This window comes from Apodemus sylvaticus, chromosome 7 (genome assembly GCF_947179515.1).
Source record: "Apodemus sylvaticus chromosome 7, mApoSyl1.1, whole genome shotgun sequence".
Classification (NCBI taxonomy): Eukaryota; Metazoa; Chordata; class Mammalia; order Rodentia; family Muridae; genus Apodemus; species Apodemus sylvaticus.
The window spans coordinates 11787721-11809763 of record NC_067478.1 but is presented as its reverse complement, the minus strand read 5'-3'; the positions used below and the strand labels follow the sequence as shown (position 1 = coordinate 11809763).

The 22043-nt window shown below is 42.7% G+C and overlaps 1 protein-coding gene across 1 annotated transcript in view; it reads right to left on the bottom strand.

Moving 5' to 3' along the window:
* Arpp21 (cAMP regulated phosphoprotein 21) overlaps positions 1-22043 on the bottom strand; it is a 162304-nt gene that overhangs the window by 101071 nt on the left and 39190 nt on the right. The window contains exons 2-9 of the mRNA XM_052187090.1: positions 15633-15809; positions 13636-13796; positions 12658-12699; positions 12006-12095; positions 7595-7739; positions 6241-6319; positions 5526-5585; positions 4665-4805 (exon numbers count right to left, since the gene is read on the bottom strand). Of these exons, the coding sequence (XP_052043050.1) occupies positions 4665-4805; positions 5526-5585; positions 6241-6319; positions 7595-7739; positions 12006-12095; positions 12658-12699; positions 13636-13761 (683 nt within the window). The 5' untranslated portion in view covers positions 13762-13796; positions 15633-15809. The remainder of the gene's footprint in view (positions 1-4664; positions 4806-5525; positions 5586-6240; positions 6320-7594; positions 7740-12005; positions 12096-12657; positions 12700-13635; positions 13797-15632; positions 15810-22043) is intronic.

The following is a 22043-nucleotide window of genomic DNA, read 5'->3' as shown; positions in this document are numbered from 1 at the left end:
TACTAACACTATTGATAGAAATGACACGTGGATGCTGTCCTTCAACAAGCCATACATGCTAGAAGAGACGATCCAGAAATATACATCAAGGACTATAAAACTATAAAACAGTTCTGGTGTTTACTTATATGAGTAAGTAAATCTTCAAAATACCTTTAAAATAACAGCTCCGTAGTCTCAATTATGTATCTGACAACAAAGGAATTAAACAGCCTAACTCTATTGGAGATTGATGCTAATGCTTTGAATCTGCATGTACAGATGCTGAAGGTCCTTGTTCACAATTGGTTTTTGATCTGTCAATAAAGGTCCCGTGGCCAATGGCTAAGCATGGGGTGGGACGCTGAGAGCATCTTGGATAGAACACAGGGAGAATCAGGGTAGGAGACAAAGCCAGCCAACCAGCCATGTGAATTTCCAGGTAAGTGGCCATGGGGCCTGAAATATCAGGGGAAGGTTTAGGAGTGCCCAGTCATTGAGTTAGCCAAGGCATTTAAAGATTAACTGGTATGTGTGTGTGTTTTCATTCACAGAGCTGAGATAGCTCCTACCCGGTTGTGTGCCTATGTGCCTGCAACTTGTCAGAAGCATAATGCTGGGTCAGCAAAACTACATACTACAGAAATCCACTCAGATGCAGCCATGTATCTTGAGAATGTGGCTCAGTAGCTGAGATGATTCAACTTAAAATAACCATCACTTCAAAATTTCACTACTTTTCAATAAACCAGTGAACTATACACACTGGCTTAGAACTGAGTCCTGCTAGTTATTTCTTCTCTATAGAGTTATCTAGTTATCTAGTTATCTAGATAACTAGTTATCTAGTAAAAATCTTCATCTCTATAGAGAAGGCCCCCAAGCTGAAATTCTCTTTGTCGAATTAGATATGATAATGTACGTAAACCAAGAATTACAGCATAGGTTGTAGTGCACACATTGTAAGTGCCGTGATTCTCAGTAAGAGATGCTATCATTCAGGAGTATGCCCTGGAGACCAGTCCGCTCCATCACGGGAGAGCTAGTGGGGGCTAACTGAGGCTATAACAGAGACAAGCACACAGGAGCCAGTCACACTTTCACATGGCTCTCAGGGATCGTCCTTTATGACCTGAGCAATCTGAATTTCATATAGAACTATTTTCTCTCTGTGAAACACTCAACAGTCTCTAGTCCCCATTTAAAATATCTTAAAGGGTCCTCATCCAGAAAAGCATGGCACCAGGAAGCTGGTGTCACTCGGTTGTAGCTGATACAGTGATGATAATTCCTGTATCTACATTTATTGGCATACCTTATAGAACCATGAGAACTCAATGAAGGAAAACAAGCAACAAGCCAATATATAAAAAATGTGTTTTCTCTCTCTGCTTTATAGCTCATTTCTGTACTCCGTCCACAGACTTCATATTCTGGACCTGTTTTCCTAAGCCACAATGACATTTGAAATTCATACTTTTTTCAAGGATTTGCATGGAGCTGCAGAAACCCGAACACGTTGCAAAGGTACTCCTCAAACACATCACTTACAGTGGACTATGGGAAGAATTCTCACATCTGCTCTCTTGCTCCTATGAGTCAATATAGTTCAATCCAACAATAAATACAAATTAGCCTGGTTCCCATTGGCTACCAATGGCAACCCTTCACGTTTGCAGAGAATACAGACCCCCCCTCCCACACACACATAAATAAATGGTAATTGAAGCCTGAGGTGCCTAGATCTTAATGGTCCATTTTTACCTTCAAACCCAAACACCCCAGCAGCAGACAGCTATAACATCCATACATTCTCATGAGACAACAGTCTTCTGCTTATACTGCTAATGTGATCCAAGTCTTGAAAGCTGCAATAGGCTACTCTTTCAAAGAGCCTTTCTTTTGTCTTTTTTTCCTTCCTCCTCCTTTTCCAGAGAGGTGGCAGTTTACCCTCTAATTCTACCACTGGCACTGGAGAAAAGGGCTTTGTGCTCCAGCTAATGCCTAGAAAGTGCATGATGACCAGCGGAAGGATGGTGAAGGGTGGTAGGGAAGATGGGTGATCAGATTGGATTTGGTGCTGGCACCAATGTAGTCACTATCTTTGGGAGGTACTGTCTTCCCATGCTGTGCTCACTGTTCACTCTCCTGAGTGTAAACATATGCAGCCTGTTTAATAATGCTCAGGAAAATGGAAAGACAGAGGTTGACAAGATGACTGAGCAGTTGACAGTGCTTGCTACTTTTGCAGTGCACCCAGGTTTAGCTCCCAAAATTTATACTGGGCAGCTCACAACTGCCTGTAGGTCTAGATCTAGTGAGACTTGGTGCACTTTTGATCCCTACTGTGATGTTGGAGAATCTAAAGGAAACACAAGAATCTACAGGAGAATTCAGAAATTTCTAGAATCACAGACAATGTACTCCGACCCTGTAAGCAGTTGAAATGGTACTAATGCGATGAAAAATTTAATTTGAACATTAAAATTGTATGTAAATTTAGCTAAGTTAAAAATGTACTTTAAAAGGAGCTACCACCATGTAAAAGGCAGCTTCAGAGTCAAGGCTAAACTTCTATCAAGAGTATTCACAAAGGCAACTATTGTAATATCCCCATCAACTAGTGTATAAACATGAACTCATATCCATGACTGTGAGACTGTAAAACAATTGTAACTATTAACAAACCCACTTTCTATGAGTTATAACTCTATCAGGCTTAATCTACACTATCTATGCACAGATCCACACTTCCCATGACCTCGGGATGCAGCACAAAGACCCAATTAAAAACAGAAGTCAAGTCCTTCCTTGCTTTATTCTCAGGGCATCTTTCTCTGCTGCATGGCACCTGCAAGCCATGAGAAAAACTAGAACGGAGTGTAAAAATAATAAACAATAATACACCAAAACCAGCTGGGCGTGTTCGAGGGAGAACAAAAATGTGGCGGATTAAAGAAGGGTGACCTTTAATTTCCATGACAGTCAAGACAGGAGGCGGCAGTGTCAACAATCAGATGGAGTGGAAAGCTGCTAAATTTTGAGATGTGTTTTGCCAGCACAGTAGAATACAACTGCGGGACCCAATAATTCTGAAGCTTCGAGAGCTCTTAAACATTATCCACTTCAAACTGTTCTACAGATATATAAGCAATTTGAAACTCGGGAGGAAAAAAAAGTGAAGCACTACAGTGTCCCCGAGATAATAGCCACTCTTGGTCTAGGCTCCTTACTGGGTGCTCCTCCCCCTAACTGTCTCTGTGCCTCTGCTGAGCTCAGGCTGATCTCCCAGGAGATAGAGTCCAGAGGCCACCCTGCTTGCTGTAACCTTCAGTGAGCAGAAAAGAAAGCCGGTTTTAACCATGAGAGCTCCATTGGACCGGAAAGTGCCTGCAGTAACATTCTGACACAAAGGGATGAAAAGGATCCCTTCTTGTCATAGCTCCTCCATGCAAATCAGGGGGGGCTAAACAGGCCCCCATGTTTATGGCTATTTTGCCAGGAATTTAACAGGTAAGTTCACATATGATCCGAACAATGAGCACTCCAAAATCCCGTGACTTCACCAAACACCCCAAAGGAAAGAACATATTTTTTTTTTAATGGCGATTTACGGTTTTTGAGGGTGCCACACTTTTTGTTTAAAAAGCGGCTCTAGCACTATTTGGAAGCTACAGAGGTTCAAAGCGGACAATTGCAGGTGTCAAGGCAAATGACGTCTCCTAAGAGGAAGTTCTTGATGACTCAGTGAGGACAGGAAAAAGAATTTAAGATGAAAGAGAGTGGTTATCTTGAGAAAAGGCAAGTATTGTCTTCTTAGAGCTAAAACTTAGATATCTGGCAAGCTCAGACCTCTGTCTCACGGGTGAAGAAACCAAGATGGCGAATAAGGACCGCAGCAGGCTGGGTGCCTAGTCAGTATGCCTGGACTGAGGAGCAAGGCTTCTGCATCCTGTTCTGAGCTTTCCGCAAAGCACATGTTTCCTCAGACTCAAAAAAGGACAAAAGTCTCTGTGTGCCACAGCTTTGTAAACCCAATCCTTGACCTATTCCTCCTCCCCTAGCCCATCCCCCCCACCCTCACTTCACCTCCCCCTCCCCTTCTTTTTGACAGAATCATAGCATGTTTATAGGGCTTTTTTAAAAACTCCTGATCCTCCTGCCTCAGCTTCCAGAGTACTGAGCACACAGGCACAGGCCATCATGCCTGCCTCTGCAGAAAGAGTTTACTTGCTTGCCTGCTTGCTTACTTTGACTTTAACCAATCCGCTGCATAATAAACTGTGTGTGTGTCATCCATGTTCTCTACCACTGAGCTACACTCTCAGACCAATGGCCATTGTCTTTATCTGAATGCTACTTTGAAGTGACACCCCCCCCCCATCTTTTGTGTAACTTAATGGAATTCTAATAGAAAGGATAAAATTATGAGCTTGTAAAAACAAACAAACAAACAAACAAACAAACAATGGAAACAAGTTCGTTTTACTGTCTAGGGTTTACAAATATTCTTGGTTCTCATTCAGTCTTATACAGATCCCTGACACCCTATGGCTGCTGGGATAGAAAGATAACCAGTGTTGCACATATTTAATGTCACATACTTTGCAATGAATAGTGTGCTTTCATAAGTCAATCCCTGATAGAAAAAGAGAACACCAAACAGACACTGTGTTGGCACTTACATTCTGGTGCTGCTGGTCTTGTTGATGATGACAGATTTTCCAGTTTGATCCACGTTGTGGTCCAATCCGAAGTACGCTGCCACCCGATGGACCAGCATCCTCTGATAGGATGACATCTGGGGGAACTTTTTATAGTGGTTACTGGAACAGAGTTAGAGGAGAAGTAAAATCAGCATCTTCACATTTCATGCCAGTAGTATATTTTACAGGGATCTACATGTCACTATCTCCTTTTATCCAGAATCACTTGGCATCTTTCATTTCGACACCACCTGATGTCTTCTCTCACAGACAAATCTCTACTATCATAAATTTATTGATCAAGCTGCAGTAGGCATTGCTGTTTCTCAGCCGCACGTTCATTTTGTCTATTGCAAACTGTCCTGGGTTAGTTCATGGTACCTTATCAACAGAGGCTGGCAGGGGACAGACTCCATGACATAACAGAGATCGCAGACATCTCTCTGGACATGTGTCATTTACCCAGTTTACACCAAGCACAGCACAATTATTTCCAGGCACAACTGACTGCAGCCAGCTGGAGCCCATTAAAAAACTATAATAAAAATGAAAAGGATCCCTTCTTGTTACACTCCTCCATCCAAATTAGAGGGGGCTAAACAGCCACCCCCCCACCCCCCACCCCCGTTTTATGGATATTTTGCCAGGAATTTAACAGGTAAGATCACATATGATCTGAGCAATGACCACTCCAAAACCCAGGGAGTTCTCCACTGAAGATACCAAGAACCGTCTGAACTGACATGATATCTCTCTACAGCTCTCTGTAGAATGAGCCATTAACTCAGACACCGAGCTAAGACATGTCATCGAATTAGCTAGCATTGCCAGTGAACATACTTGCTGTCAGCAATGAAATCAATCATTTCCTGCTCCATTTTCAAGAGTATCATCCTGTCCCTGTAAAATGAATGTTCAAAGAAAAAGTTTCATGTACGTTCAGTTTCCAAAGAGCAAACACAGTTTATCAAACTCAACAGGGAGACAGAGCAGACCTAACTCCAACTCATCATAAGACCTTGCTGATTCCTTTGGTTTGCATGCCATGCCTTGGAACTCAGAAGTTTCATTTTCTTCTCACTCGTTAATATTTGGTGGTAAAAATGTCGTCATTTTAATGCTAATTATGACATGTAAATTTTTTAATAATAAAAATATAGCCAACAAAGATTTGAGGTTGAAAGCAACTGAAAAGAAGGCAGGCTAAGAACAGGTGGCTGTGTGCCTGCGCCCAGGCGTCCTAGACTGTTGTAAAAGTGATCGTTGCTTTCTCTCCTTTTTACTACAATATGTCCCTGGGGTTAGCAAAGCAAAGTTGGTACAGTCTAACTCAGACAGTGAGCTACTGTGTAACTATTCAGGTTAGCCATCCACAAGGAGATACAAACTAACCACAGAGAAGAGCAAGTTCAGCAGAGACAGCAAGGAAGCCAGCTGGTTTTGTATTTGATTTCTTAGAAGTATTCAGACTAATCATTTCCTAATATTCTGTCTGAATCCCTCCTTCCCCACCCCCACGCCACCATAAGGCTGGTTTCACAATTTTTAAATTTACCTGGAATTGTTCTTCAGCGTGTTAATTAGAAACTCATGTAAGTCTATGCCCGTAGAATCTGTATATTCTTGGCTGCAATCTGAAACAAACGACAGGACTGAGCTGAGGTGAGGGAGGGACCGTGGGGAATACCAGGTGGGCAGGGTTTGAAAATGTTCTGGTTTTCTTCCAGCTCAGGTAAATTTCAAAGGAAGTTACAAGGGTGAAAATACTTGCAAGCAAGGATCGGACCATCAGAAATAAGCCCTGAGGGTTGAGACCTTGACTGTGGGAAGACCCTGGTGTCAGAGGAGGGGATGTGTGCTGGCTGGTGGTGGTGGGAGTGTGGTCTGGGTGTGATGCTGCCTCCACATGACAGGTACATCCCAGCCCACAGAGACCTCAAGAGCTTGTGATCCCATGACAACCCTTTTTTTTTTAATTAAAACAGAGCAGTTTTTCAAAAATGATGGTTCTATTATAAAACTATCTAAATATTCATCAGTATAAAACATGGCAAGAGATAAATGTTCTCAAGTCTTTCTGAGCTCCTGTCCTGGGTAAACTCAGGTTTATACAGCCATTTTAGAAATGTTAAGCTCTATGCTCTTATATACCTCTGGCTTGAGGCTTTCATCCAGACAGTAGCTAACTGTTCCAAGCAGGAATATGTTTACAGAGCATACACATTAAGAGTGGCTACCATTCCTAAGCTGCTCGGATTCCCAGAGTGGTCTCCATTCCAGTCTGGCTTCTTTCTACTTTGTGGAATTAGAGGTACATTGGCAGTCTAAAAGTTCCAAACTGTAGGCCTGTAGTTTTTTTAGGAGGAACAGCTCTTTTCCAAATAGAAATGTGATTTTTGTTTTCAAATGAAACAACATGCAGTGGTGAGTGGATGCAGAGCCCTCAGAGGGTGCCAGGGCTTCTGCTGACCTCCATTTCCATGTGCCTTAGTATGAGGAGGTGCTAAGGCCCTTGCTGCCTGTCTTTTAAGATAAGGGTGGGAGTGAAAATAGAAAGCTGTGTATCGCCATTGTTCACCAATCCAAGTAGGTTGTCAATGAACCTGAATGCAAGAACCGGATTTCAATTCCCTCTTTCTCCCCAGCTTGTCACTAAGAACAGAAGATTCAAATGGGAATTCAAAGAAATAAGTAGTTCTAAAAATAACCTCTCTAGCTATACAAATAAGGGTGCAGGAACCAAAAGAGAGTCAAGGTCGCTATTTTTTTTTCCTCTTACACATACAGGGTCACTTGGAACATTAGGTGCAGAGTGCCCAGGGCTGTAAACACTGGTGTCAGTTTGCAATGTCTCCTGGCTATGCATGTGCCCACATTAAGCAAGGTAAGGAAATGTTTTTTAGATTCACCTTTTGATAACATTCTGATCTTGGGTCTCTCAGAGAGTTTCTCTCTGTTCTTATCCTTTTCTTTTTCTCTCTCAGAGTCATCCTTCCTAGATTTATCCTCCTCTTGCAGGCTGGGGAAACTGGAAAGCTGTAAGTGAATTGATTCCTGTTGGGGAAAAAATATATAATAATTTAGGGCCAGAAGTAATCATGTCTGCCTGGCTTTCATTTCGCACAGAGGTTACTGGGTATGGAAAAATGAGAGCTTGGTATGGATTCCTATTTCTTAAGTGGTTATAAAAAAAAAATTAAGCCTGTCAGGAAAAAAAGAATACTTGCCCTTTACAGTGAACTGAAATCCAGAAGTCAATGGGAGGTCAGAAGGCACATCTAGTATTAAACTTTGCCTCATGAATATTAACTTTAATCAAGCTAAACTCGTGTAGATCACAACTCTTATTTGTCTCTACAGGTTTATTTTTAAATGTGTAGTGGTGGTGGTGGGGGGGATCCTTTAATCTGCTCATAATGGAGATACTGTCATTCCTAAAAAAAGCTCCTCCAATTCTCTTCTAGAGCTCCTTATAAGGAGAAGCGTGCACACAGACAGGCAGGTGACAGGAGTCAGAATTACAGTTAGATCAGAGAGAAAGAAAGCACCCAACAGCCAATTTCCAGTAGAAATCCTACCACGAAACCAGGCCAAGAAGAATACCCCACATATGGGAAACTGAACTCTGCAACTGATGGAATCTTAGATCTGGGGTCACAGGGCACATTTGATTGCACATTTGCTTATGAATATCATTAAAATTTTGTTACAAATAAGAGTCACAAAAAGGCATTGCCTTTTGGAAAATGTGGTGGTGAGGCCTGCTATGTTTCCATAAGTTATCCATAAATCTATGTTTGGGTAAATGTAGTTAATTCTTACCCAAACAGATTCTCCTGTGCTGTTTCTTGGTATAGAGCAGTGTTGACCTACATCTGTATTGCTAATCTTTTTTTTTTTTCCTAGAAACTGATCTGCTTATATTGACATGCAGGAGCCATTACTTTGATTGCACACTTGCTTCTTTGGAGCAGAATAATCACATGATGTTTTGTTTGGATTTTTTTAGTTTTTGCAAAGTGTATGTCAATTGGAGCCATGTTGGCTTAGGGTAGTTGTGGCTGGCTTTGTGTATGTGGTAGGTATATGAGAGATCACTTAATGACAAACACTATGTCGTGGTGTTGGGCAGGGGGTGGGTCATGTTTCCAATGAGGAGGGACCCATTTAGAAATGATAGCTGAAGGGAAGTTGGGATGATGGTGAGAGAAAACTAACCAAAAAAATTAATCTCCAACTTCCATGATACGGAGATAAAAACATGTTGTCATTCATAAATTCTTAAGTGAGTTGGGTTTGCCGACTCCTGGGAGTCTATTTTGGGGGGTATACAAGATATGCAAATCAGACTGAAATTCTGCTGTCGTCATTCTTCACATGACTAGGGACAGAGAGCTGGTGCAGTCAGTGAGGGTTCAAGGAGGAGCTAGTGTTTGCAGTTTGCTTTTACACTTTCAGGAAATCCCTAGGACATTTCCAGCTGAGGTGCCATCTGAGGCACAGTCAGGCCATCAGTAGACTCATGGAGAAGTTGTGGGCACGTGGGTCTTGAGAGAACGGTTCCATTTCTTCTTCAAAACTGTAAGAACCATCCAGCCCTCTCTAAGTTGGAATCTAAAAAAAATCATCACATTGGCACTAAATCCTATACACAAAAACAGAAGCCAAACGTCTACTGCAGGCAAATGTACAAATCGCTGTTGTATGTTGACAAATACTATACTCGGGTAAAAAAAATATATATTTCTACACATAAACATACAACATGGTGTAGAAAGAATACACAAAAAGTGCTGTAGAATTGGTAAAAACAATCTGTTATTTTTAAATATTTTTATTGATACGCTCAATATTAAAATACAAGTGTTAATAAATACATTGGTACAGGATAAGTTTATACCCAACAACAGTAAAAGAATGATTCAAGTTGCAGTAACACACTGGTCAGTAAATATTATAACATTAGAAAAAAACACGCTTCCTTAACTCAAAGACAGACTGAACCATCGGGTGTGGGTCTGCGGTCAAGTAACATGGGGAACAAGAGAGCTTTTCCCACACAGGAAAATGAAGGCAGTTTTCCAAATACTGTGAATATACAAACATGGGTGAAGCAATACATTCCATGTACTGTATACTTCTCTGGGAGTCAGTCCACACATTTCCTAAATGTTCAGTGTTGTCTAGTGAAGGCATTGCGTATAAACTCTAAGATCGGGTGACTTGCTCGTATATGTGTCTGTTGGTTTTCTGCCAACCCCCTTCTCTCACCACTCTTTGGCTAGTCCATAGAAAGCTCGAGGGGCCTAATTCTCTGCTCCAACTTGAATCCTGTTTTCTGGGTTCAGAACCAGCAGGAACAAAGCACCGTTTGCACCCACGGTGTAGAGGTACCGCTAGACCTGCCTCTGAAATGGGTGCTATGATACAGATGACTCTTAAAGACTCCTGTGCCTTGTCAAAAGAGACAAAGAGCAAATGAAATCCACAGAGGCTGGCCTCCTCTGCCTGGCATTAGGAGTGAGGAACAACTGGGTCCTTACTTCTCCCAGAGCCGGGCAACCTGCACGGTTTCACACGAGTCGGATGCCGTGTATCACAAGCCATCCATCCGTCCACTTTGATTTTACAAGGCATGGGATTCGCATCATTCCACCTTCTCCATCTCCGTTAAAAATAGAAGCGCACATAAAATGCTGAAGGAAAGCCACATGTTCCTCAGAGCCCAGGTTTAAAAAAGGGGGGGGAGGTAGGGGGCTGTCTATGACACACAGTAATGGCTACTGATTGAGAGCTTCTCTGTGACTCTCCACATAAAAGGTATGTGAAGAAACTGAGACTAGTGAAGAAAACACTCTTAGGACAAAAATCTATAAGGATTGCTTTGTTGTTGTTATTGTTTTTCTTTTTAAAGAAAGAGCTCTCCATGCTCTCTGTGTCCGTAAAGAGAAGTCTAGAGGATTTCAATTAAAGTGAAGGGGGGGGGGGAGGGTGAAAGAGAAGCCAAAGAAATCCAAACAAAAATTAATGATTTCGTAATCAATTTTTCTGCCCTCGGGCTCAGACAGATCATTTGCCTTTTGTCTGGGCTGCCTTTGACCTCTGAGAAAAATAAGCAACATTTCAGCATCAAGACTACATTTTCTGTAAGCGAATAAACATAGTAGTTCAAAAGAAAAAAAAACGGTAGCAAAGAGGAGGGGAAGGGCCTTGGAATTTTAAGTTTTGGGGATCAAAGATTAAGGGTGGAGATGTGCAGCAGCTGGTTAGTCTCAAATTTGCCACCAGTTCAGACGCTGCTTTTCTGGGCCATTTTTGCAGTACTCAAAAACAAAACAAAACAAAACAAAACAAAAAAAACCAAAACCAAAAAACCTCCCGAAGCCCCTTACGGCATCTCTCCACAGCTCAGGGTGCGCAGACCCTACTTCTTACATCTCCTAGGAGCCAACATGGTGCTTTATTTATAGGCAAGCTCATTTCGGGGAGCTGAGAGGTAAGCTGTCTCCATAAAGACAGGATGTTTGGGATGTATTTGGTTCAGCCTTATCAAGACAGAGCCTTGGTGGGCATCCAGCACTACTGTGCTTACTGGATTTTATTTTATTTTTTTTTTTAATTAAGTTTTAATCTAAATTCTTTTGAGTTCCTTTCCATTTGCAGTTCTCAGAGAGTCTGGAAAAAAAACAAATGCAATAATATCCTGTGATATACATTTAAACTAGTTGGGGGTTATGGGGGTGTGGGGGTGTATGTGGGGGGTGTCATTTGCATATTTGTGGGAGGTACATCTGGGACTACAAGTGCCTGTGCATGTGGAGTCAGATTTCAGTCTCAGGTATTTCTCTTTGGTTGCTATCTGCCATTTTTATTCATTCATTCGTTTATTTATTCATTTTTGAGACAGTCTCTCACAGGGACTTGGGGCTCACTGGTTAGGCCTTGAGCCAACTGGCCCTTGGATCCCAGGAATCTCTGTCTGTCTTTCTTCCCCCGGTGGTGAAGTTACAGGTATATGCACCATGTTCAGGTTTTGAGTGGGTTCCGGGCCTTAGCCATAGACATGCAGTTAACTTGCTAAGTAATGTTGCCAGCCCCAAACTTCTAAACTATGCCCAATATCTCATACATAGGAGGAAGCAAGAAAACGTTCCTTCTTCAATTCCTGTTTTCTCCCACAAAACATCGTTTAATGTCCAGTCAGTGGTTGGCCATGCACACAGAAATGTCGGCATGCAATCCTGTCTAATATCAGGATTCTACCTGATCATGCTCACAGAGATGTAGTCATGCAATCCCCTCTAGTACCAGCTTTTATACCTGATCCTGGTGACTTTCTCCTCCAGATCTAGCTGAAGACTCTTCACAGACAGCAAGACTTCTGGTCAACTTCCCTTTGCCTGCTCCTGACTGGGGATTGAGATTAAGGAGGGGGAAGAAAAGCAGAAAACATTCTCAGACTGTCAAAAGAAAAAAACCCTCATGCAATAGTTCTTAATGATCTTGACTCGAGCATGAAGGGCGAATGAATGTCATTTCTTGAAAATATCACAAGAAACACTTGACAGGACAAATTTCCATTAAAACTAAACTAGGAAAAGATTCGACAAAGGAGGTGCTTGTTCCAAGCACTGAGCAGCACTGCCCGTTTACTTCCAGGTAGAGATCACTTGAAAGATTGAAATGTCTACTCTAAATTTTAGCCAACAACAGCAACAAGAGAAAAACCTCCCGTGGATGTGGATTGGGTAAAGCACCACGGACATTCCTACTGTAAACAGGGACACTCATGGATGTTCAGATTCTGAGAGAGAAGCATCTACGTGAGACCAGAGGATGAGCATGACTTGTAATGGGACAGCTAGGACCCATCCCAGCCTCGGAGATATGGGCACGTCTTCAGCTCCGATGGGAAATGTACTGTAAATTGTAACTGTGGCACTGACTCCCCTGGGACCCTTAAGATCCTTACCTTGGATTTTCTCCTCTCTTGGTTCTGAGCTGCAAGTCGCCGCTGTATGGTAGAAGCAGAAACAGAAACAGATACAAAACAAAAACAAAAAAGCAAAAAACAAAACAGTAAACCAGAAAGAGGAGAGAAAGACAGAAGGGGGTGGGGAGAGAAAGATCAAAGAGGAAGACATCATTATCATTCACAATGGAGATATCCTCTGTGGAAGCAAAGATATGTGACCACTAGGAAGGACACCCTCCTGGCCTAAGTCCCAATCATTCCACACTGTCACTTTCTTTCCTTTGTCCTCCCAGCAAACACAGGAGAGAAGGAACAACCTGGAGAGCTTCTGATCGCTATGTGGTCATGGCTTTTGATAAGGTTAGCTCACGGAAGACAGCTAACACATTTGTGAATCGGTTCAACCAAAATCTATAGCATTTACAAGCTCAGTTTGCTTTCCCTGGACCTAGGACATTTTTCTCTCTAGGAAATCACAGTAGAGTTAATCCTGCCTCTTCCCTGCTTCCCCCAGCTGTTTCTAGGTCCCACCCCTCCCCCAATTCATTTTAGTGTTCTGACTCTTCAGCTGAGGACTCTTGAGCTTCAATTTGTCTGAAAATAAGATTCAAACCTTAGCATGTCTATGATGAATGGACTACATGGCTTTGACACATATGAGCTGTGTCTCCATCTTTCCATGAGATAAGGAATCTGTGTCAAGACTTCAAGAGCCTAAAGCCACATCTGCAAAGACCTTACACACACAGCTCGAGGTGGTCTAGCAAGAACTACAATGAAGTAATTAAATATGCTCCTTGGATTTTATCATTCATTTCTTAAGACATTTTATGGTATCATTAAAAAAGAAAGAGAAAAACAAAAGACCCTAAGCAATTGGGAGATGATTCTAAAACTGATCTCCTAATCCCTTAAAGACCGAATTCCTAACGCAGCCTCCTACATCCTAGAAGAGGACAGATCCTTGCACCTCACCTGCAGTTCCAGCTTCTCCTCTTCATCCAGACTTTCTGCCTTGAGGATGCCATTTTCTGGGGCAGACTCTGGCTCTGTCTGCCCTTCTTCCAGTATGGTAGGGGTCAATTGGCCTTGCTCAGACATTCTCCCAGATCCAAATTAAAATGAGTTTTTAGACCCTAAAAAGTTACAGTATCAGAAAACAATATCAGTACAGGGAAGGATTTCCAATTATTTTTGAGCTCCCTCATGCCCCCTTCCCTCCCACCTCGCCCCTGTGAATTCACATCCAGAGGCACAGCCCAGCAACCCTACCAACCACTTGACACACTCCAGAGGACGGAGGAAGACAATATCGAGCAGCAAATGCACACACAGGAGGCAGGTGCGTCACCTCAGCCTTAACCCATCCACGCACACACCAGCACATGTGCGTACACCTTCTGCCTTAATGAGTCAACCTCGTCGAGACACATAGCTCCCACCCATGTGAGAACCCACATCCCGCTACAGAGTGAGAGAAGAAACTGGTGGCGGTTTCCCAGTGCTTCAACAGGTGACCCCCTACTTCCAAGTTGAGAGGTCCTACCGATGGCAGGCGGCACCTCAGATATAATTCAGAAAATTATTTTTAGGTTGCAACCATGGAAACACCTCCCTAGCACCCAGCAACAATGGAATATTGTGCACTATGATCAGGGACAAAACTCAGAGGGAAAGATTATGATTTGGTATAAACACAGGATCTAGTTCTGGCCATGAGCCTTCCTGGGTCAGCGCATTCAGGCTCCCGACTAACAGCTAACAAAAGCAGCAGCAGCAGCAGCAGCAGCAGCAGCAGCAGCAGCAGCAGCAGCAGCAACAGCAGGAGCAGCCCCTCCATAGCTTCCTTCCTACCTGTGCTACATCAGTGCAGTGCACTCTGGAGAGGCAGCCTTCCAGGCAGTACTAAGGGCAGATGCTGCTGCCCCCTACCACCCCACACTCAAAGACCCTGCTCTACAGTGGCTTTTTTTTACTTCATTTCTGTAATTGTTCCTGTCCCACCCCCACCCCTTTTAACCTCCTTAGAAAATCTCTCTGGCACTCCTTTCCCACTGATGCGCTCACAAATCCTGTACCATTCACTTATTTATTTGCTGTTCATGTATGAGAAAATGAAGGGAGGGAAGACGGAAGATGGAGGGAGGGAAAAGGAAAGGCTGAGAAGCAGAGAAGGAAGAAAGAAAAGGAGGTGAGAGGTGGGACTGGAACAGCTGCAGCTTAGATGGTTCCTTCTTTCAGAAGCCTCCCCGCCATTCGCTGTCCCATCCTGGACATTACAGTGGCATAGGACAGAGTCGTAGCCCGTTGTCTCTGAGCATGGCAGCATTACCAGGTACTAGCGTAGGAACTTTATTCTCTGCTGGAAGTAGCAATCATGGAACAAATCCATCCCACAGCCAACTGATCTCAGATTTACTAAAACCCACCACGACAGGACAGTGGCCCGGGACAAAAGTCTTACAACTACACCCACCTCTTTACCAGAGGATCGTGGGATTGTAGAAAGAAAAGTTTTCCTGAAGGAGGCAGAGGTCTGAGTTGGTGAATTTGCTGCTTTTTAAGTTTTGGTTTTAAGATCTGCTGCCTTTGGGCAAATGTCTTTTACCTGGGCTTTACCCAGCATAAAGTTGTTAACAAAACAAAAGTTTTGTTCTCCCAGTTTCCTTTTCCTCAGCAGTGGATAGGGTGAGGAGACAAAGAACTTCTGTTCCCCTAATTCGATTTTCAGAGTGCTTCAGTTAAAACAAAATCAACCAACAACAACAACAACAACTACAACAACAGCTACAACAAGAACAACAACAAAACCCAACCTAACAAACAATAATTAAGCAGAGTGAGCAAACTGAGCTCTAATACCCCAGACAGACAGGTCCTGACTCTGAGGGTTGGTCTCTGCAGACAGGTATGGTCATGGAGGAAGTATGTCTGTGAGATACAGATGAAATGCAGCCCCACAAGCGCGGTACCTTCAGCACAGAATTCCAGCTGCAAATCTGGACGAATGACTGGCGGCTTCTGTCGTTCTGCTCCGGGAGAATCCACGCAAATGATCAGAGGTAACTGCCGTCCCATGTCCCCATTAGCAGTCCAGGATGTCCATCTCGAGGCAGTTTCCTTACACAGCTTGACGCATGGTCGACAACCTGAAAAAAGAAGAACAGTAAATCATTGTGGCAACAGTCGTGGCCATCCGGAGAAGCGCGCAGTAAGTAAGACTGGGTTTCTAACACTAATGACCAGCTTCCAGCAAATCTTGCTCCCAGCTAGCTCCAGCTCCACCTGTCCCAAGCTGCCGGCTTCTTCTCCAATGAAGGCTACAGCCGGCTGTTCAAGTCAGAGCGGCACCCACGCAAGGAGCTAAAATTAACAACTGAATTATGCACCGAAGATTACTCACTTCAATTTTAACCTTTTTTAGTGAAATCTCGCACTTCGTATTAAAAAAACACACACACAAGTTTGTGTGTTTGCTTCGATAAGAATCAAAGTCACCTACATGCCAAAGGTTTGTCTCTTTGATTTCTAAATCAAAGAAAGCCTTTGTCCAAATTATAGGTGGATGCGATATGCTTTAAATCTACGTCTATGAGTCTCTTATGAGAGATACCTTCATGCAGTATATGAACAGGTTTGGATTTAATGAGGACTTGTCTATAAAGTTTGAAAGAGAGAGAAGACAGCAGAAAACTTCCACACTGGCACATCTGAAAGAACACCTTTCACTTCGCAGACAGTTTGCAAAGCATTCCTAATATCCCCAAGTCACAGTGAACTGTCTCTCCACATCCCTCCTTCTTTCCCAGCAGGGACAGCTCTGCCAGCTGAGCATTCAGTGTGACAGCAAAGAATCGCTGCCGCAGCAAGCAACAGATTGGCACACTCCGAGCCCCTTGCAAACAATCCACGCTCTAATGTACACTTTCTTTTCTCGAAACTCCTACAGGAGCAGCCACACAGACAGCTTGGATGCAAACAGAGTCGGGATCCTGATAGCGTTTGCCAAAAGCAAACCCAAACTCTCAGCCTCCCGGGGGAGGTGAGGGGCACAGCCACTGACAGTGGCAGACACACCTCTTGGGTCTTATTGCCCGGGTAACAGAAAGCTAAGTGTAACTACTGCTCCAAAGGCTGGGATGCCTTTCTTTTTGCCATCTCATCCCTACTAGCCTGGATGGACATGGCTGATTCCTCTCAGTTCTGGCAGTGGCTCTGTTAATAGCATATTGGGTTACAAAGCCATTTGTTGTGTAGTGGAAAACAACTGTTGAAAATACAACCATGAGTCCCATCGATAATTTCTGATTTATTCATTTTTTATGCTGACAGACAACCTGGTTTTAAAATGTACACCTTTTGTTAGAAACCGCATAGATATTGGGATAGGCAGGCACACATCTTACACAACACGGATCATGGGTTGATAGTCACTTTTATTTTTCTAGTCTGGCTCCTTGTACCACAGCTACCATGGTAGATGCCCAATTTTAATTAAATAAAAAAAAAAAAAAGGAAAGAAAAGAAAGGATCAATGCAGCCTGCATGGGTAGAACACGCTCTCCGTTTAGATAAAGTTACCATGTGGCTTTTTGTGAGGTTTTCTTTTTCCCAAGGTGAATAAAGTTGTGAATTTTTACAAGCCTTTGTCTCATTTTCTTACCCTCACAGTCAGTTGTGCAGGAGTATTTAATCCAGAAGGCAAGTGACCATGGGGTTTCAAATTGAAGCCTCGAGACACATAGCCTGGCTCCAGTAGGAGGATGTAAGGATATATATATTATATATATATATATATATATATATATATATATATATATTCCCCCAGAAGACAGAACAAACTCATATTCACGTAACTACCCAAGTGCTAACAGCCTAGATCTGTGTGTGTGCGTAATTGCCAGGACATGTTTTGAAATAGAACTGAACTCTAAAGTCAGCGAGGTATTATTCTTACACGGCTGAATCATGAAGTCATCATCTTTCCCAAGATAAAAGAGAACGTGGGCATATGGGAGTGAGCAGAGAAGAGCATATGGATCGCAAATATTTTTGTAACTGATTAAAATTGTTCTCTTTGCTGAGGAAGCCATGCCAAGGACCAGCCCCACTCCAGCTTTCTCCTCGCCAAACGAACCTCGCTCCTGCACTGCCATTTCATGGGGACTGGGTCCAAGTTCTCTCATTTTTTTATCAAGAACCAAATTATATTTAATGAGTATATTTTTCTTGGCAAAATTTTGTTAATAAATTTGGTCATCCAATTTTAATTTATGTAATAAAAGGACAGAAAGGGAGAACTTGTGTTATATAATATACATAGTCTATATAACACACAAAAGAAAAGTTGCTGGACTTTTTATGGACATTATTATTATTACTTTGTATTCAGTAACTTTTACGTGCATGTGTGGATGTGGATGTGCATGTGCTACAGTACCCGTGTGGCTATCAAAGGGCAGCTTCCTTCCACCATGTGTGCGACCTGGGGTCCGAACTCAGGTCCTCAGGATTGTTGTGGGCACCTTTATCAGCTGAGCCATCTCAGAATTCCAGAAATATTACTTTAATCATGAATTTGGAAGGATGCCTTAGGAGAGCCTATCAGGGTAATGAACCTACAGAAAACTGATACAATGCTTTCAACTTATTTAAAACGATGACCATCGTTTTAATTCGTTTTGTATTCTCTTAATGCGGCTTTCTATGTCTTAACCTTGCTTTAGAAAAAAATGATAGTAATTAGGGTTGTAAGGAGGAGGCAAAGAAGTGGAGAAGAGAGAACTATAACTCGAAGCTTATGTACAACAGTCTGCCTTCAGTTCCCACCGAGAACTTGCACACGTCCTATTGGATGTATCTATGTGTCGCAGACCCTTATCATTGTGGAGTGGTGTAGTATTCGATTTGGGTACCAGTAGGCTCTCCCTTTTCCTGTCTAAGTGGGAGATTAAAGGTGGATTCTGTCTGCAAGTCGAGATGCTCGCTTCATTAGTCACTCCTTCACAATATGTGAGGAGTGAGCACACCGATGCTAAATTTGTGCAAATGTTTTATGGCAAGACAACACAGTCAGATGACACTCATCGGGGACAGCTGAATGGTTTCTCCCTTGGCAGAAGGTTCCCGCTCTGCAAATGAACATTACTTGCATTTTGAGGAGACAGTAGTGATTTGTTGGGTTCCTGTGTAAAGTAGAAATACAGACAAGCTAAAATATGATTCGATCGCCAAAGACTCAATTGGCTGGAGTTCCTAAGGATTTTTAGCACCTCAAATTAAGTTTAAAGAAGGCTAAATTTTGCAATGAAAGCCCTTGATAAAACTGAGGATCACAATGGCAAGGCATAGGCCCTGCTTGCATTAGTAACTTCAGCAAGTCTGGAATCTTCTGAAGGTTCAACAAAAGGTGTGAAGTTGGTCCATAGATTTAGCTTCCCAATGAAAGATTTAAGTTTCAATATATGTCTAAGAGGCACTAGACTAGGAATTTGACCCTTTAGATAAGCTTTTATTTATTTTTTTTTATTTTTGGTGAGGCAAAACACACAAATATTTTAAGGTAATTGTTTGCATGCAAACGAGAAAAACTGACAATAAAACATTTTGGAAATTAAACTTAGGAGGTACCTCTACCTCTAAGAAAATAAATGTCCACAAATTCTAGGAAACCCAAACTATTCTATCAATGCCCCTTTTGTAAGACTATTTTATTTTTTACATAAACCTAGTTCTTAAGTTTTTTTTTAATCACATGTCTAGGTCTGTATTCATGGGTGGCTGTGTGCACCTAACAGGTAAAGAAAATAGATGATAAAATAAAGCATTGGTAACTAAAGTGTAGCCCTATTGGCAAGTAAATGTTTAAAAAGCAGGGGGAGATCTTTTGTCAGTGAAAACATCCAGGGGAGAAAAGTCAAGAATTGAGAGTTTATCTTCCACATAAAACAAGCTTTTTCCAAGCTTCCATCATGTCCAAAGTTGATCTCTGAGACATGACATTCAGGTCAAATAATGCAACTCCCCTTGGAAATTTTATTTTGTTCCTTTCTGAATATGATATGGGTAAACAAGAAGCGGGTTGCTATATATGCCAAAAGATCAAAGGCAGAATATGCAAGGGCACGAGAGAAAGCTGCCATGTTGCCGTTCAAAGTTTCCTCAGTTATCTCGATGACAAACCTGTACAAAACAGTTCTGTGATGTAACCCGCTCTGACTGGGACTTGACTTGTAAATTACATCTGCCCCATCACCTTAGCTGTCTTCATGCTAAGAAAGGCTTTGCGATTTCTCAGTGCAGTGTGGATACAGACGGGAGAGATTGATTAGGGAGGGGTATGTGAGAGTCACAGAATCTGCCAGCATCAGTGTATGGGGGTGGGTTGTGTGTGCCATGCTGGCCAGTTCACTGTTGTTGCTGTTGTCAATTTGACACAAGCTAGAGACATCTGGGAATGAGGGGGGTGTCAATTGGGAAATTGTCATCAGATGGGCCTCTAGGAAAGTCTGTGGGGACATTTTCTTGATTAGGAACTGACCCAGCCCATTCTAGGCAATGCCACCCCGCGCAGGTGGTCATGAATTGCATAAGAAAGCAAAGGGAACAAGGCAATTTTACAGGGAAGGGCGGCAAGCAAGCCTCTCTGTTTCTGCTCCTCCCTCCAGGTTCCTGCCTTGAGCGGCTGCCCCAACTTTCATTGACGATAGACTCTGTACTGGCAGGGTTTGTGTGTCAGTTTGACACAAGCTGGAGTCATCAGAGAGGAAAGAGCTTCAGCTGAGGAAATGCCTCCATGAGATCCAACTGTGGGGCATTTTCTCAATTAGTGATCAGTGGGGGAGGGTCCAGGCCGTGGTGGTGGGGGTGTGCCACACCTGGTCTCTTAGTCCTGGGTTCTATTAAGGATGCAAGCCATATGGTAAAGCAAGCCAGTAAGCAGCACCCCTCCATGGCTTCTGCAATCAGTTTCTGCCTCCAGGTCCCTGCCCTGCTGAACTCCTCCTGTCCTGACTTCCTTTAGTGCTGAACAGTGCTGTGAATTTTGTAAGCTGACTAAACCCTTTCCTTCCCAACTTGCTTCTTGGTCAAGGTGTTTTGTTGCCTAGTCTTTTGTCACAACAATAGAAAGCAAGTTAAAGTGTACTCTTGCCCACCATGGGGGAACTGCTCCACAGGCACTACTTACAATAAAAGACAGCTCTGCAATTCCCTTCTCCCCCGAAGGGGCAAAGGTTTGACTGTCAGGAATGTCAGGTGGGGCAAAACAACTTATTGGCTGCCTTTTTATATCTCTGATCCAGTGTTTTATATATATATATATATTTGTTTTAATTTCCATTAAAGAGGGTTATTAGACCTAATTAATAAATTAATGTTTACATAACAAATACTCTTCAATAGAAAGGAACTGGACTCTGACAGGATCGGGCCTGAGTTCAGTTTGACTGACAGACCATTGTCTAGTCGGAAAAATTTATTCAAATGGCCTCAACTTTCATGCTGGTTACTCCAATTTGTTCATTTGTTCCTTTGTTTATGGGTATGTGTTAAATTAGAGACAATGGCGTCTGTGTTGACATCAGAGAACAGCCTTGGAGAATCAGCACTCCCCTTCAACATTGTTGGTTCTGGGAATCAAACCACAAGTCACCACAAGTCTGAGGTCACAAGTGGCAGCAGGCACCTTGACAAGTTGAGCCGTATGGCCTCTGTTACCGCGTATTTCTAACATCATCCAATGAAGAGAATAAGCAGGGTGTATTCATAGATGCTTTGGTCCATTGATTTCTAAGCAAGTGTAAACTTTAAAAGATTACATAATTCAGAGAGCAGCAAAGCCACTGCAAAGCACATCTAACAGACATCAAATCCAGAGGCTTAGACAGGACCCTCCACCACTCTGTAACAGAGCTGAGCTAACGCCAATCATTTCGCCTGGGATGTCAGAGATCTTGTCAATCACTCTCGTTCCTATACTGCTTGCTGCCGTAGCAAAGTAAACCACATTTACTCAATCAAAACAATTCATTCACTGGACATGACGTTCAGGTATGTTCACTGGGTCACTATGTTCTGCCTCATAAGCTAGCTAGCTATTCAACATCACATGGACACTTGCAGCCCAACTCCTGATAACAGCAGTCTCTTGCATTATTTTGGTCCCAAGCTCACAAGCATGATTGGGTCAAAGATTCTGCTCTCTGTCCTTCTCTGACAGCCCTGGAAGCCATATATCCCAGGCATCAAAATATCCTAATGTCTGTATGTAAACCTTCTGCCTACTTTTCCTCTTCCGTATCCAGAGCTCACACCATCTTGCACATTTCTCTCTCTGGGTGTATGTGTATGTGTATGTGTATGTGTATGTGTATGTGTATGTG